Source organism: Panthera tigris, chromosome B1 (assembly GCF_018350195.1).
Source record: "Panthera tigris isolate Pti1 chromosome B1, P.tigris_Pti1_mat1.1, whole genome shotgun sequence".
In the NCBI taxonomy this organism is placed as follows: Eukaryota; Metazoa; Chordata; class Mammalia; order Carnivora; family Felidae; genus Panthera; species Panthera tigris.
Genome location: NC_056663.1, coordinates 197257241 through 197275056, shown reverse-complemented (window position 1 = coordinate 197275056; position 17816 = coordinate 197257241). Strand labels below are relative to the sequence as shown.

The following is a 17816-nucleotide window of genomic DNA, read 5'->3' as shown; positions in this document are numbered from 1 at the left end:
GGATCGGCACAGAACACAGGTCACCGACGGCAGGGACCGGCACCGACCGGCTGGGGTCCCCACCCTGCCTCTCTAACTGCGTGCCCTTAACCTGGTCACTTGGCTTCTCTGAGCTGCTGCGTTTACGAGGGCAACACGGAAGACCGATCCCGCCTGGACTGCCCTGCAGTTCCTCTGAGGCTCAGGTAGAAAACACACAGCCCCGGCCAGCGTGCTGGACATAGGCATGGCCGCCCTTAGCTCGGGCACAAATGGGGAGGCTCTGGGTTTGGAAGAAAAAGAACCTGCCAGTCGGTCATTCCTCTATGCTTCTCATTCAGCATTGGCCCGGGGAATACCTCCCACGTGCCCGCCCCAGGCTGGCTCAGCTCAGGGAAATCATTAAGGAGGCAAGACCTCTCATGCACACCAGACGTCATGAGAATTTGTTCACCACGTGGCCAACTTGCCCTGGATGTCGGAGAAGTGTACCTTTAATCGTGACAGGTTTAGGACAGCTTGCCTCGGCCATTTGCCCCCAGAGGCAGAGAGCAGGGGCACAGGCCGGTGGGCAAGGGCCTGACTGGGGAATTCAGAACCCCTAGGAGGCCAGGGAGGCCTCAAGTCCGCAAAAAGAGACGGGAAGCAAACAAACTAGGTGTAGGGGAACACAGACATTGAAATTGGGGCTGGATCACGGAAGACTTTCCGGAAGAGGTGATTTCTGAGTAGCCCTGGGAAGCATGCAGGCAGAGGGTGTGGGGTGGGAGGGCATCGAGCCAAGGCCTGCAGACACAGATACCCTGGAGTAGGTGGGGGAGGAAGGTAATTGAGGATGGCTGGGCCCTGAAGGACGGGAAGGGGCAGCGAAGGGACAGCTGCCTCCCTGTGTCGTGAGGACCCTCGCTGTGCTGTCTGGATGGGGACGTTATACTCACCCTCATTCTTCCTCCCCTACCCCCTCTTTAGCTCAGGCCCTTCCTGCCTGGCTTCATCTGTAACAGGCGGTCTCATCTGATCTTGCTAAAACTCAATCCGAATCAGGTGCTCTCTCCCCACCCCCACCCCCCCTTGGAAATTGTTCTGTGCTTCCTCATTGGGGCTGAAAACTCAGTAGGCCCCAGGCTCCAGGAGGTCAACACAAATGTACACAAAGTAGGAGGAAACGGGGGTGGTCGCTGGTGTCGGGGACGCCCCTGCGCTATGAAGGCTTCCAAAGTCAGCAAGCATTGTCCACCGGCCAGCACGTACCCCGGGTGTGGACTTGAGGCCCCCCTCAAAGCTGTCCCTGCACGCCTCTCCTGCCTCAATTCTGCTGCCCCAAAACCTGCTGAAATTGAGCTCTGAGGGTAGAAACCAGAGGGGATGCAGATCCCAGGGGTGGAAAGAGACCAACTGCCGGCGGCCGCCCCGGCCCCAGCCCTGCACCTGTCCCAGAACCGAAGACCGGACGCACATCTGTCCAGCCACACAGCAAGGCTTGTGCAGACTTCACTGTCCTTGCTGTCCCACAGTCTGGAGGCGGTGCTTGGCCTGAAGAGCTCCTCTTATTGGTGGAGGTAGCTGTCCATTAATTCCCTCCCCGGCCAGCCCGCAAACCAGCCCAGAGGTGAGCAGCGACTTGGTCAAAGTCACACAGCAGAGTCCGGGCTCCAGCTATGCCGAGAGCTTGGCCTTCAAGTCAACTGCACCCCCCTTCCTTCAGGCAGGTAAGTGATCCCAGCCCCCCGGGGCTTTTCAGGGTGACCCAGTGAACGGCTCTGATTTCTGGAAACGCTTGGTGAAGCTGATAGGAGCTGCCCCCTCCCTTTGCCCCAGCTTAGCGGTTCAAAACTGCCTGGGTTTGAGCCTCCGCTCAGCCACCTAGGCTGTGAGCTCTTGCACGAATCACTTGGCCTCTCTGTGGCATCATGTCCTCGTGTGTAGCATGGGCATGATAACAGTGCCACCACCTCATAGACCTGTGGAAGATTCCGTGAGTTTATACTGGAAAAACACCTAGAATCGTGGCATCTACAACACCCAGCATACAGCAAGCATACGATACAACGAACACTCATTATTTTTTAGATCACCTTGTCCCCGGATAATGTGCTCTATCTGGACCAAATGTTCTCATCCATTTCTAAGTCAGTGCCATCACGCAAACTCTGTGGACAAAGATTTGCCCCCCTCTAGGGAATCACTGTCCTCAGCGGTAGAAGGGGAGGTCTGGGGGCATTTTGATGTCATTGGACAATTGCTAAGGACTGTTCTAGTGCTCAAGTTTGGTCTCTTGGTGGTGAACATGATGTGTGGTAGATTCCTGGACCAGAAGGCAGTTAACCGGGGCTCCTGATTACCAGAGCACCCTCCTCCCGCCCCTCATGGAACATGTCTACACTTGGCCAGGTGTGTTCACACCCACGATATCACCAGTGGAGTTGGGGAGAGCTGGTGCCATCCCCGCATTTGCACGGCCTGTGGCCCCATGCTTCCCGGCAGAGCCTGAGAAGATGAACTCAATTAAGGATGTGGTCATTAGACACGTGTTCCCAGGTGTTCTGAGGCTGGGGCACCATCACCCTCTTCTGACACCTGTTCCGGCATGCACACACCCATTCACCAATATTTGTGGAGTATCTCCTCGTGCCGGTTCTCCTGGCCCTTGCTCAGGCTTCTCCTCTGAGGACCCTTAATTTGCTCATCCTTCAGTACTCAGCCCCCTGACCACCTCCTCCCAGAATCTTCCCTGGGCTCTCTCTGCCCCTCTGTGTTCCATAAGCTGCTCACAGATTTACTGTCTACGACCACCTGTACTTAAAAGTGTCTATTCTCATGTGTGCCTTTCCCTCTGGACAGGAGCTCACCAAGGGCAGGCATTGTGTGTGTGTCTGGTATTGAGTGACCTGTGCCCCCCCCCCAAATTCATATGGTGAAGAGTCAACCCCCCACAACCTCAGAATGGACCGTATTTGGGGACAGGTTCTTTGAAGAGGAGAGTGAGGTGAAGTCAGGTCACTAAGGTAGACCCTAATCGGATACGACCAGTGTTTTTACAAGAAGGGCTTAGGACAGAGACACACATAGAGGAAAGTCCATGTGAGGACATGGGGGGGAAGACAGCCATCTTCAAACCAAGGAGAGAGGCCCCAGAAGGCATGAACCCTTCTGATGTCCTTGATCTTGGACTTCCAGCCTCCAGATGTGAAAACGTGTATCTCTGTTGCTTAGGCCACCAGCCTGTGGTACTTTGTCACGACGGCCTGAGCAGGCTAATCCAGTGTCCTGAGCCTCTTAGCATTCCCAGTTTTCTTCCCACCTGGCTCAGGGCTGGGACCCGGTAGATACTTCTGGCACTGAACTCAAACTGTCCTCCGGATGGTATCCTGAAGCTAGAAAGTCAGCTTGGACAAGATGAACATTTTCTTCCAGGACAGGGCAGGAAAGGAAAAAAGGGGGTGTTTTCTATTGAATATCATTTAAGCAGAATGATTGAGATGACTACAGCCCTTTGTTCATTACACCAAATGTCTAGACAGCAGAGCCTTGACTCAACCTAATATGAGCACCGAGAAAAATATAGTGTCTGCGTGGAGGGAATCGCTGTTTATTTAATGTGACTCCGCCATGTCCCCAGATGACCTGAGGAGGTGGCTGGGCCTCCTCGAACCTCCATTTCACCCCTATGGGGGGGGGACAATCACTCTCAGTCTGCCAATTCCACACTTCCCTGGCAGTTTGGTAAATACACCTGTGTGGATCTTTTCCTGCTAAATAAGGTTTATTGAAAATATGGACATATATTGGGGTGTCTGGGTGGCTCGGTGTGTTAAGTGTCTGACTCTTTATTTTGGCTCAGGTTGTGATCTCACAGTCTATGGATTTGAGCCCCCCCCCCCCATCAGGCTCTGCCTTGACAGCATGGAAACTGCTTGGGATTCTCTCTCTCTCTCTCTCTCTCTCTCTCTCTCTCTCTGCCCCTCTCCTCCTTGTGTGCTCATGCTCTCTCTCAAAATAAAAAAAAATTAAATAAGTAAATAAATAACTATCCAAGGACTCCTGAGCAGTGAGAGTGTCTCTAGATGCCCAGGACATCCTGGAGGAGGGGCAGAGGACTGAGCCTCGTGGCGGGATAAGGGGGGAGTTTCAGTGTGTCCTAAGGACATCAACATCATTGCTTTCACACATCGGTGTCCCCCTGCTGCAAAATGACTTTTGGAGCGAAGACTCACCCCCACCCCCCACAACAAGTCCTGAAGGCCACCAGCGGATGATATGTTATCATCAGCCGAAGTACAATGCCATCAGTGGCCTGTGCCTCACGACACATGCTTTGTGGTTCACAAGGCAACTTGCCATATACCTTTGCTTTTATCCCCTGCTGTCTCTTCTCTGCCTGACCTGACCTCAACCTGCATCTCCCTGGGAGCAGCGAGGGGGCCAGGAAGGACTGCCCCAGAGTCACCAGAACAGGGACAGATAAGGAAACCAGGACTGACCAATTTCTCTTTCACCGAATCACTTTCTTTGGAATCTGTGGAGTCCTGTTCGCTGACCGTCATGGCTTATTTGTCAGATTTTGGACTGGATTTCCTTGTTCCTGAGAAAGAGAAAAAAGGAAGAAGTCATTAGGCGCTTGCTGTCACTGACGGGTAATTAGGGGAGCGGCCCAGATAAGGGGGCATGGTGAGGACACCAGGACGGGGGTGCCCGACTTCCCCGGAGACCTAAGCAGCTCTGTGCTCCTCTCTGGACTCGGTGTCTCCATCTGTGAGATGGTTGTGTTGAACTACCTCCGTGTTTTCCACACTTGCCACGTTGCTTATTGGATACAGGCCCCTCCCCAGAACATTCTCATTCAGACAGCCATTCTCATGGTAGGGCACATCTTGGAAATACCAAAGTTTCTGTTCCCAAGATGTGAAAATAAAAGCAGTGTAAGTCAAAACCAAGTGCCAATCTCCCCTGTCAAACTGGAAACAGTTCACCAAAATTGTAACAGGATCACTGGCAGGACAGACCTTGAAAACTATGCAGCTTTCCTGGAGTTTGGAAATAGGTTTCTAGAGGCATAAAAATATTTAGGCCCTTTGGGCCAACTACTCCATCTATAAAAAGTTATCCTAAAGCAGCGAAAAAGAACGTGCACAAAGAGTCCAGCCTGAGACCTTCACTACAGCATTTTTCACGTTAAAAAATGGTATTCACGGGGCGCCTGGGTGGCTCAGTCGGTTAAGCGTCCGACTTCGGCTCAGGTCACGATCTCACAGTCTGTGAGTTCGAGCCCTGCGTCGGGCTCTGGGCTGATGGCTCAGAGCCTGGAGCCTGCTTCCGATTCTGTGTCTCCCTCTCTCTCTGCCCCTCCCCCATTCATGCTCTGTCTCTCTCTGTCTCAAAAATAAATAAAAACGTTAAAAAAAAAATGGTATTCACAAGAGAAAAAAAAAATCCAGCAGGGAAGTTTAAATAAGTTATGGTACATCCATATATGGAAACTCATGTAGCGATTAAAAACTGTGTTAAAGAACGTTTCATGTCAGCGTGCCTGGGTGGCTCAGTCGGTTAAGCGTCCAACTCTTGATTTCGGCTCAGGTCATGATCTCATGGTTCATGGGATAAGGCCCCACATCAAGCTCTGCGCTGACAGCATGGAGCCTGCTTGGGATTCTCGATCTCTCCCTCTCTCTGCCCCTCCTCCCCTTAAAATAAATAAACATTTTATAAAAGAACATTTAGGGGTGTGTGGGTAGGGCATCTGACTTCAGCTCAGGTCTTGATCTCACAGCTCATGGGTTCAAGGCCCGCGTCGGGCTCTGTGCTGACAGCTCAGAGCCTGGAGCCTGCTTTGGATTCTGTGTCTCCCTCTCTCTCTGCCCCTCCCCTGCTCGAGCTCTGTTTTGCTCTCAAAAATAAATAAACTCTTTAAAAAATTGTTTTAAGTTTATTTACTTATTTTGAGAGAGAGACAGAGACAGCACAAGTGGGAGAGGGAGCGAGAAACCCAAGCAGGCTCCGTGCTATCAGCTTAGAGCCTGATGTGGGACTCGACCCCACAAAACGCGAGATTGTGACCTGAGCTGAAACCGAGAGTCGGACGCTTAACCGACCGAGCCACCCAGGCACCCCTAAAAAAATTGTTTTAAAGGTTTAAAAATTTAAAAAAAGAATATTTAATGTCATGGGAAAATGCTCATAATCTTCCTTGACAAACAGAGGAAGATATATTAAAGTCTATCCACCAGTTAACGTTGAAACTAGATGTACTTAGGAATAGACGCGTGCTCTTAAAGGATGTATGTACTTAAACTGTGCCCGTGCGTTTTTTAATATGAAATTCAAGGTTTCAAAATATTTGTACATCACGTTGTTCATTCAGCAGGTATTCATTAAGCCCCTAATGCCTAGGTAAAAGCAAGACAGACTTTGGCCTGCCCTGATGGAGCCTGCACTCTAGGAGACTATACAGTCTGTTCCTGGGGCACACGGAAGGCGAGCGGCCTGGCCCAGCACAGGACAGGAGAGCAGGAGGGGACTGGGCCGCAGAGGGGAGCGGAGGACAAATCACATATTTATGTGCAGAGAAAATAGACTCCCTGGAGGCGGCAAGAGAGACAGCAGTTTCCCCTCGGCCGCCGTCTTTTAGCCCATTTTTATCTGGTGTGTTTTCCTAGACTTCTCCGATTTTTGACACTGAAAAAAAAAATTTCTATAACTAGAAAAGCAAGTTTTAAAAGTTGCTTTAAGTTTAAAAAAATGTTTCTGTTTTGATGGAGTCCTTAAGGTGTTGGGTAGCCAAGGAGACATAAGCAATACAATTCTGGAAAAATATCCAGTCCTTGTAGGATGACGGGCTCTGCGATCCAGATGTCATCTGAGCCGGTCTGACGAGGATGTTGGTTGGCAGGCTTCCATAGTCAACACTCGAGTGTGACATCCGAGGCCCTCCCCTGACAAGGGCCACACACTCAGCACATGCTCAGGGACCGTCCAGCCCACTGGACCTCCATTTCCAGGCCATTCTTGTGTTCCCTGGACTGTCCCTGATCCTAGAATGCCTTTCCTCCTTCCCATGCACAGAAGGAAGTGATTCCGAGCTCCCAGAAGGAACAGTCAGTCAAGCGGAGGTGAGCCTTGAAGGTGAGATTCTGTGCCCACCTGCCCAGCACAAGGCCAAAGGCAGACAGCTTGCACCCCAGGCAGTATGGAGCCATGAGTTCAAATCGCAGCTCAATAGCTTACTGGCTGTGTGACTTGGGGAAAGTCACTTAACCTCTCTGAGCCTCTGTTTCTACATGTCAAGTAACGAATAATAACAGGACACATCTCATAGGGCGTTTGTGAAGATTAAATGACTCAATGTGTATGAAGCACATAGTAAATGCTAAATGGCATCATCATCATCATCCCCGGACTCCCAGCAAATGGCCTCTGTGGAGCACTGATGAGGCATTTCATTTGTAAGGGCCTCATGGAACAACATTCTGAGATGGTGTCTTAGAACTGGTTACGAGAGGGGGAACCATTGGGCATGCGAGCAGAGAGCCCTAAACTGCTTCAAAAGAATTCTCTAAGGCTTAAATGGAATCGTGAATAAATATAACACCGATATCCACTCTGCGTGAAGTTCCAAACATGCCAGCTCCCTATCTTTTTGGTCCGCAGTAATAATACAAAACGTGCTGCTGTTTGAATCTAACACTCTGGTGTCCACTCGTGTGGCCATGCCAGTTCTTAGAAGGTCAAACGACCGCAGCCATTGGTGAACAGCCACATCCCAAGCCCCCAGAGTGCCCACCTGCCACAACCCAGCAGCTACAGAGTTAACGTCTACCAAAACCGAGCCCAGGACTCTGTTCCTGGCAATCTGATTGCCCTCCACCTAGGTTGTCCCTGGGGTTAAATGTTTAGAAAATCACCTCGCTGCCGATAAGAAAACCTTTGCGGTCGCCATGTGTCTGTCGCTAGGGTCAACCATGTTAGAAATAAGGTAAGCAAGCCTTAGGGAAGTATCTTTACCCACCCAACCTGTCACAGAGGGTGGGTCTGAGCCCAGACAGCTTCTGGTCAAATCCTCACTCGTGAGCCTGGGTTGGCTGGAAAGACAGAGGCAAAGAAAAGGCGCTGTTGACATCCGTAGACCGCAGAATGTCAGCGGACGGCCCAGGTGGACTTGTTCTCCTAAAGCTGGGGGTCACCTGCCTTGAAATGCCTGCAGGTGCTGCTATTCAGCCTGCCACACGAGCCCAGTGGTGCCAACCAGCACCTGCCTCACAGCTCTGAACAGGAAATGCCACATACTTCCTATTCCCCCCACGTTTTGATTGAGCAATATTTGGCTAGGGCTTTATTCTTTATTTTCAGGGTTAATTCTCTGCTGACTTTGGCATGGAGCTAAAGCTAACCCTATAACAACATCCTGAAAAGGAATGTGGAAGATAGAGCAGCTTTGAGAGAGAGAGAGGAGGAGAGAGAAAGAGAGAGACAGAGAGGAAGGAAGGCAGAAGGAGGTAACTGGGTTATCAGCCATTGGAATAATTGCCTTAGCCATGATCACTCATTATCCATTTCATTTTATAGCAGCATTCATCAAACCCCACGCTAAGCACTTTATGTGCATTTTCTCACTTAATCTTCACCTAAATTGATGTTCAAATCCCTGACTTTTCAATTCCCTTATTCCAGCTGCTCTCCGAGAGTCTTAGAAATTCTTGAAATCCTTCCCAAAGCTGGTCCATGTCTGTGAACATAACCCACCTGGTTTCTGGAGCCCCCCTTGCCTGTTACGGTCTAAAGAACAAACAGAATACGTTTCATTGATAAATCAGCTCCCCCCATATAATCAGATATAAGCCTGGGAAATTGTGAAAGAAAGCAGCACTAATGATTACACGGCATCCAGCTATTACTATAAACATTCCTTAATGTCTATCCCCACGAGAGGTAAATGATTAACAGCCAACTATTGATGGCAAGCTCAGCTTATTAAAAACATGCCAGGGGGTCAACAAGTTCTGGACCAGAGTCAAAGGCAGAGGTGTTCCGGCACAGCCACTGTTGAGTATCGGGCTGACCTTCTTGCGTGTCCGATGGCTTCCTGCTACTCCGAGGATATGACCAGCGCAGGATCTGCCCAGGCCATGGTGAGGGTTAAGTGACATGACACATGACAGCTGTAAAGCAGGACACGAATGGTGCACGTCGATCGGGTTCTAAGCCCAAATGGGCAAGACGAAAAGTTTATTCTTGCTACTCTGTCAATGTCAGACTATAATCAGCCCCGGGAGAAATACAGGAGAGCCGTCAACTCTGAAATGCTGCACCGGTGGTCACTGCTGTTGGTGGCGGTTTACGAATGCCACAACGTCCCCCGACCTGTCCCGGTAGCTCGAAAGAGATGCCCACGTGTGAGCCCTACTCTATCTTCAGGACTCTGAGATAAACGGAGGGCTGGAGCAGCAGAGGGGTGTGAGGAGAAGAAGTGAGGAATGCAAGAGCATGGCTGAGCGGCTCGGGGCCAGATCCAAGCTTAGCCAAGGGCACCAGGGCCTCCTCCTGACCAGTTCACAGAGAGAGCTGAGGGCATGAGGAGTGCGGAACGGTTCTGAGGTGAATCGTAGAAAGATGGCGCCTGGGAGTCCTACCCACCACGGAAAAGGGACTCCGTGCCTGGTTCAGGCATATGCTTGGACCCTGGGAGGTAGCACCGTTCGGGGAACTTGGAAAAGCCCTTCTGATTCCCTTGGCATCAACTCCGAGCACCCGGGCAGCCTTCTCATGGCTAACCCCATTTCCCCAGTTTCCCAACCTTGATGTTGACAAAACAGTGGACTGGAGAACGGGAAGAAACCACCTGATCCCCAAGAAGCACCTACCCCAGGTGCCTTTATCAACCAACCTCCAGTGTCCGACCCAACCTGCCCATCAGGAAGACGACATTTCTGTGCCCGGGGTGATTTCAGCTGTGCTCAAGGAAATGCAGACACACCTGGGCAACGCAATGGCTCCCCTGGAGTTTTCAAAGCTTCCACAATTATCCATTTGGTGACCAACCCTTCCTTTTCCCAATCAGTCACCTGACCTCTCTCTTGACATGTTTTTAGCTGTGGCAAATCATTCTCAGAACCAGGATTATTCAACCATTAGTTTAGCAGCGTCTAGGTGGATAGTATAATACGATGACTAAGCCTGGGATTTCATGTCAGACCTCCACCCCCAGCCTGCCCCTCCCCAGCCATGTCACACAGCACAAGTCACCTGTCTGCCAAGTGGGGATAAGGGAGTACTTGTCTCAAGGTCATGTCATATAGACCAAACGAGATGTTGCCCTTGGAAATACCCGCCATGTAGCAAGCACCCAGTGAATATTCACTATGGCTATTGTTTTGGGAAGTCTCTTTCTTGATCACTATTTTTATTCTTTCTTATTTGTTTATTTATTCATTTATTCTTTTTCAAGTGTTTTATGGAGCACCTACTATGTGGCCCACATAGTGCTGGAACCCGAGAAGGCTGCAAAGAAGGGTTAAACCTGTTACTTCCATTGGGTAATTCACAATTGAGTTGGAAGGATGAGCCAATGGATGATACCCGCATTTAGTAAGCACCTACTGTGTGCCAGGCACTGGTTAGGCAAAGCCTCATTTAGTCCCGAGAGCAGCCACTAAGCTTTGTTATCTCCATTCTGTGGCCGAGCGTACCGGGATCCCACAGGTCACCCCACCTTCCTGAAGCACCATGACTTATGGATGAGGACTGATGTTTAAAGCAAGACCACCCACTCCGCACCACTCTCCCCGCCATGTTACCGTTCACTGCTGCTCTGTGGGGAGGCCCCCCACCCCCCACCAAAATCAACAAGCCCATCGGAGCGAGCCTCGGGATCTTGCTGTCAGACACGCTTCTCTTTTCACTTCCTGGCCATGCGTGGCCGTGCAGCATCCAGAAAGACTTCCCACTTGGGAGGCTCTGCCATGGTGGGTCTTGTGGGCACATCCCTCTTGTCAAGGGTCTTCTTTCAGCCATTATCCCATTTTCCTTCGCCATCATCAAGTTCTCCTTCTCCGTCAGATCGCTTCAGGCCATACACAAGGGTGTCTCCATGCCATCAATTTAAAAAAGGAGCTCGAAAGGAAGACGTGTTGGCGAAGATGTGGAGAAGCTGGGGCCCTCCTACATTGCCAGTGGGAATGTAAACTGGTTTAGCCACTGTGGAAGACAGTCGGGCGGTTTCTCCAAGAGTAAACATTGAATCACCTTCTGCCCCAGCCACGCTCCTCCTGGGTACAGACCCAAGTGAACTGGAAACAGGTGTTCAAATAAACCTTGAACACGAACGCTCACAGCAGTGCTCCTTACGGCAGTTTGTAGTGTGGACACAGTCCAAATGCCCATTAGTTAATGAATGGATAAAGAGTTAGGGTCTCCCATATAATGGATTGTTATTACTCAGACATAAAAAGGAATGAAGTCCTGACACACGTTTACAGTACGGAAGAACCTCGAAACCCTTATGCTGGGGTTAAAACGCTGGACACAAACAGTTACGTGTTTTCTGATTCCACTTGAATGTCCGGGGGGTCGGGGGGCCCCTGGGTGGCTCAGTCGGTGGAGCGTCCGACTTCGGCTCAGGTCACGATCTCGTGGTGCGTGGGTTCGAGCCCCGCGTCGGGCTCTGTGCTGACAGCGCGGAGCCTGGAGCCTGTTTCGGATTCTGTGTCTCCCTCTCTCTCTCTGCCCCTCCCCTGCTTGTGCTCTCTCTCTCTCTCTCTCTCAAAAATAAACATTAAAATAAATAAATAAATAAATAAATAGGATGTCCAGAAAACGCAAATCCGCAGAGGTTGAGAGCGGATCCGTGGTTGCTAGGGAACCGCTCTTTTACAGGTGAGGGGTTTGCTTTTGGGGAGATCAAGATGGTTTGGAGCTAGACAGAGGCGGTGTTGCACAACATTGTGAATGCGCTCAATGCCGCCTAACTGTTCACTTTAAAACGCTCCGTTTGAGGTTAAGTGAAGTTCACCTCAGTGGAAAACAAGACTTCCTTTGACTCCGTGACCTCCTGTTACCACCCCATTTCCTTGCTCTTTGTCACAGCTAAAGTGTCCCAAAGAGAATTCACGGTCTCTCCTTTGCCCTGCCCATTCTCGCTGGTGCAGAAGGCTTTTGACCCACCACCCCACCCAGCTTGCTCTTTTTGAGGACATCAATCATCCAAAGTCACTAGTCAATTCCCTGTAACCTCCCAGCAGCTTTGGCGAAGGTGACCACTCCTCTTCCTTCTGGGTCCTTCTAGAAACTTCCTTGTCCTGGGGCACCTGGGTGGCTCCGTCGGTTAAGCTTCTGACTTTGGATCAGGTCATGATCTCACGGTTCGTGAGTTCGAGCCCCGCGTCAGGCTCTGTGCTGACAGCTCGGAACCTGGAGCCCGCTTCGGATTCTGTGTCTCCCTCTCTCTCTCTGCCCCTCCCCGACTCGTGCTCTGTCTCTGTCTCTCTCAAGAATAAATAAACATGAGAGAAACAAACAAACAAACAAACTTCCTTGTGCTGTCTTCCAGCCAACACGCTGGCCTGGTTTTCCTTCGCCTGTTTCTTCCTTAGTCGGCTCAGCCGCTCTTCCTTGCCTGCGAGGCCGCTGATGGCAGAACGTCCCAAGACTCAGCCCATTGGCCTCCTCACTGCTCTGCAAACTCATCCAGACTCGTCCATCCACAGCCTTCAAACCATCTGTACAATGCCGACTGCCCCGACCTACCCCTTTCGCTCGGACCTCTCTCCCGAGATCCAGACTCATGCGTCCACCTCCCTGTCAGTGCTGACGCTTGGCTAAGCTTCTCAAGCCGAACAGGTCCCAAACTGAACTTCCGACGTCCCTGTCCAAATGCCCTCTTTGCTCCGGCCTCCCCGTCTCCCCTATTGCGGACCCCATCCCAGTTCCTAGGCCAAAGAGCAAGACCCCCTCCTCCCTCTGACTTCCCTCCTAGTGCCTGTTGGAACCACGACATCTCTCGCCACGTCAGCTCTCAGTTACACCCGGGCAGATGGTGCATCTCTCCCCGGGGACACCAGGGACATGGCTTGCCACAGCCTCCAGACAGCTGCCCTCCTCACCAGACCCCCTCCATCCAGAGGTGGCCAAGGCGACTTCGTCCGCAAACACCCAGGCCGAGGGACCCTCCCTGCCCCGAGCCTCCGGTGTCTGTCCTAGATCGAGTCCTGACTTGCTGCTCCCTTCGCCCAGAGTCAGACTCCCCTCCTCGTTCCCCCATGTCATGCAGCGAGAGCACCTCCCGACCTGGGTTCCAATTCTGGTCCTGCTGCCGACCGACTGTGGGATTAAACAGGTCATGAGGTCCTTGGTGACCAGGCCCATGTCTGCCTCTCCAACGTTTCCCTCTGCTCTGTCCCTCCGCCTCCACAGGCCCCTCACCCTGGCTTCTCCTTTCCTCCCAAACACCCAAATTCCACCATCTCGGGGCCTTTGGACCTGCTGTTCCTTCTGCCCAGGGGTCCACCCTCAAACCACTTATGGCTCTTGTCCTGTGGGGTCTTCTCTCAAACGTCTCCTTAGAGATGCTCTCCCTCACCTCCCCAGCTGAACCGACCCTGATGAGGGAACGTAAGGCAAACTGAGGGCCACGCACAAGCTAACCCCCCCTCCCCCCAGGTGGGAGGTATGTGGCATTCCTCAGGCTTTCCAGGCTGCCCAAGAACAAAGGAAAGGGGAAGGCAAGAGGTTAACTGATAGAGATCGCAGTTGTGCAGGACAGAGTCTCCATCCATTTACAAATATCTTAGTTAATTATAAGGAAAAGGCAATCGTAACAATAACCCAATCTCCAGAAACCTACAGATTCGGTTTCCTGGAGCCCCAACATCACCCTCCCCTCCACAGTGATGTGGGGAACAGAGGCAAGAAGGAAATGGCAGGTAAAATTAAACTTCCTTATAACCTGCAGCCCCTTGACAAATACTTGAGGCAAAGAGAGTATATCCTTTCCCCAGGAAACCCTACCGTCCTAATGTTAATGCCTTACTAGAGGGAAAACAACCTTGGCTTGACCACAGCAATGCCTCCGGTGTCTCCTGAGTCCTCTTTAGCACATGAAAGTCCTTCTGGGGGCCTCCCTTTGACTTTACCTCCCCAACTCCATAGTATATAACCAGCCACTGTTCACAACCCAGTGTAGCTTTTCTGCCCATGGACCCTGTCCCCGTGCTCTCATAAAATCACCATTCTTGCACCAAAGACGTCTCAAGAATTCTTTCTTGGCGGTCGACTCCAGACTCTCACCACCCCAATACCCCATCAAACCCCACCCCGACCCCAAGTCTGCCTGCCTGCCTGTCTGTCCATCCCTCCCTTCCTCCTCTTCCTCTCTCCCTTCTCCTGCTCCTCTCTCTGCCTCCTTCCCTCTTTTTCTCTCTTCCATTACCTTTTATTTTCTTCCACATACTTACTACCTGAAGTTACCCTTTTTGTCTATTTGTTTTGGGGGCTCTTGTCTTTCCTCCCCTGCAGAATGCAACCCCATGGCAGGGGCGGGGGGGGGGCAGGGACCTTGTCTCTTATCACTGCTGTTGTCCCAGTGCTGTGTCCCTGGCCCCCTGGGGCCGACACGGAGCGACTCGAAGCGTTCTCTAGCCTGCGTCTCGTGGCGATGGCACTGAGCGTCCAGCAGCTGTGGGTCAGGGACCCTCCTAACCAGGCTGTTCTCTCACTGCCTGCTTCCCACGCTCTCTGTGTGTTTCCAGAACCCGGAGGCACAGTCTCTCCGTTGATGCAGTCACAACCTTCCAGGGGCCACCTGTTACACAGCTTTTCTGTCCCAGTCCATGCCGGTATGTGACCAGCAATCACCCTTGTCCACTTGGCTCTTCTAGCGGTTGCATCCGGGCCTCCCCACACTCGGCTCCCTTATCTGGAAGGCCCACCAGGAAGCCCCCAGGACTGGGCTGGTCCCGATGTGGACAGCTGATCCCCCAAATGAACCCTTCTTGATGAGAAAAGTCAGTGAACTCCAATGCAGCCCCAGAGACGCTCTCAGAATTTGAGTCAGGGAAATAAGTCAGAGAGAGACAAATACCATAGGATTTCACTCATATGTGGAATTTAAGAAACAAAACAGATGACCACGGGGGAAGGGGAGGAAAAATAACATAAGATAAAAACAGAGAGGGAAGCAAACCATAAGAGACTCTTAACAACAGAGAACAAACGGAGGGTTGCTGGAGGGGAGGTGGGCGGGGGGATGGGCTAAATGGGTGATGGGTACTAATGGGCATGAAGGAGGGCACTTGTCGGGATGAGCCCTGGGTGTCATAAGGAAATGATGAATCACTGGGTTCTACTCCTGAGACCAATACTCCACCGTCTGTTAACTCACGTGAAGTTTATTCCTTTAACGTTTATTTATTTTTGAGACAGAGAGAGAGACAGAGCATGAACGGGGGAGGGGCAGAGAGAGAGGGAGACACAGATTCGGAAGCAGGCTCCAGGCCCTGAGCCATCAGCCCAGAGCCCGACGCGGGGCTCGAACTCACGGACTGCGAACTCATGGACCCCCCCAGATCGTGACCTGAGCTGAAGTCGGACGCTTAACCGACTGAGCCACCCAGGCGCCCCTAACTCACTTGAATTTAAATACATAAAAAAGTGGGAGAGTTGAGCCTTCACTGAAGACTAGAGCTAATTTTAAGTAATATACAACTTCTACACTCAAAACTAAAGGCAAACAAGGGGTTCCGTTTGTCGCTGAGAATACTTCCGGAAGAAAACTGACAGGAGTGCTCTTTACTTTTATGAAAGTCAGAAATTAGGGTAGAGAAATTTAAAAAGAAAGAAAGAAAGAAAGAAGGAAAGAAAGAGAAAGAAAGCTCAAAGTTTAAAGAGGCTATCTCTGCTTATCACACGGTGGCTTGGTATCACTTTGGGTTTTACCAGAGCCCTCGTGGGACTGTTACAAGCCCTTTAAGAAGAAGCATGGTCAGGGGGGTCCGGATGGCTCTGTCAGTTAAGCGTCCGACTTCAGCTCAGGTCATGATCTCACAGTTCGTGAATTAGAACCCAGGGTCGGGCTCTGTGCTGACAGCTCACAGCCTGGAACCTGCTTTGGATTCTGTCTGTCTCTCTCTCTCTGCCCCTCCCCTGCATGCTCTCGCTCTCTCTCTCTCTCTCAAAAATAAACAATAAACATTAAAAAATTAAAAATAAAGAAATAAACATTAAAAAAAAAAAAGAAGCATGGTCAGCCCCATGCATGGTTTAATTACCACTGTGAAAGAAGTTTGAAATATCGACCTGTTTAAAAAAAAAGCGGGGGGGGGGGGGGAGCGGAATGTTCTAAGATACAAACCCTCGTCCTGGCTCACGGGTCTGGTTGAAGCTGAAGGAACAGGGCTCTGGCACCCACACAGTGACCCAGCTTGCCACCAGCCAGCAGTGTGACCTCAAACTACTCACTTAACCTCTCTGAGCTCACCTTCCTTACCCGTAATCATAACCAGGACACCATGTCCCTCCGTGGAGATCAGTAACATGTGGACATAATACTCAGCGCCTGAAACTTGTGCCTATTTTTAACACATCCAAGTTAATCATTTATGAAATGCAGCGAGTCTAAGCAAATATTTATACTTAGCTGTTCATTCAGAGTTTCTCCCAGGCTGGTGTTCAGCTCGAGCAGAGTTGACCAACGAGAACAACAGCCTTCGGCGGCCCGGAGCAGGTCTCCGTGAGCTTGCGTTCCCCAAGGAGACTCAGCATGTGGCTTCGATGTCAAAGGACAGGCTGTGGACCAGACACCGGTTGCTTGGGTTTTCCTGAGACCCGGAAACGCTCGTCGGAGCTGCTCGCCGAGCCACTGCTTGGTTCTCTCCCGCGTCTCTGGCCGCCTTCCACATTCTTCTCCGGGGCCTCCTCCCCTTCCCCGTGCTTATTCCCTCTGCACTTGCTGCCTGGGCGGCTCTGCTCCCACCTGCCTGGCTGCCGATGACGCCCAGGTTCTACCCCAGCCCAGGCGTGCCACGTTCCTGGGCAGCCCACAGGACATGGGCACTTGGGTACTGAGAGGAACCTCAGAATTAAGTGACCAAATGACGCCGGTGGAGCGGCCGGGTCGGCCTCTAGCACGGCAAGTGCTCGGAGACAGTCGTGCGTCTGGAGCCAGGGCGGTCCCCCTGGGCTGGCTGAGCTCCCACACCTGCGTGAATAATTATTATCTCAGACTTGCCAGGTCCCCAGCCTGCCGCCCTCCCTCCCGCCCTGTCCAAACCGGCTCCTCCTCCACGGTCCTCCCGTCCCGGTCAGTGGCATCACCCTCCCCGGGAGGACCTGCTGTCCACACCCTTCTTCCTGGATGCAGAATCTGACCGCCTCCCATCAGTTCTTGCTTCTCAGCCCTAGTCCGAGCGGTCTTGCCAGCCCTGGGAGGAGCCACTGCCTCGGCCTCCCCTCCAGCCTGCTCTCCCTGCCCCTGCCCCTGCCCCCCCCGCCCCCCCACTTCCCCACAGAGCAGCCAAGAGCTCCTCATCATGTAGGTTGGATCTCCTCCCTCCTGTGCTCAGAAAATGCCCCTCCCCATGGCTCCCGACCCTCTCGGCTCAGGATTATGTCCTCAGGCCTCAGCAAATGCTATAGCCTCTGACTCCGGTGACTCGCGCTAATGCTGTTCCCCCCTCTCTCTTCCCCCTGCCCCTCCACTCTGGCCAACTGGATCCCTTTGGCTCTAGTACACTCTTGTCTCAGGACATTTTGTACCTGCTGTTCCTCTGCCTGGAACATCCCCCCTCCCCACCCCCAATCCCCCAGATCTGCAAAGGGCTCACAGCTCACTTTGCTCTGGTCTGCACCCCAAC

The 17816-nt window shown here is 51.9% G+C and overlaps 1 protein-coding gene across 3 annotated transcripts in view; it reads right to left on the bottom strand.

Moving 5' to 3' along the window:
- Nucleotides 1-17816, bottom strand: part of SLC2A9 (solute carrier family 2 member 9) — a 257130-nt gene that overhangs the window by 217933 nt on the left and 21381 nt on the right. For 2 of the 3 annotated variants that reach the window (XM_042984934.1, XM_015534686.2), the window contains exons 2-3: nucleotides 16602-17161; nucleotides 4461-4561 (exon numbers count right to left, since the gene is read on the bottom strand). In XM_042984934.1, coding sequence (XP_042840868.1) covers nucleotides 4461-4523 — 63 coding nt within the window. In that variant the 5' untranslated portion in view covers nucleotides 4524-4561; nucleotides 16602-17161. The remainder of the gene's footprint in view (nucleotides 1-4460; nucleotides 4562-16601; nucleotides 17162-17816) is intronic. The other variant, XM_007075764.3, reaches the window with a different exon arrangement.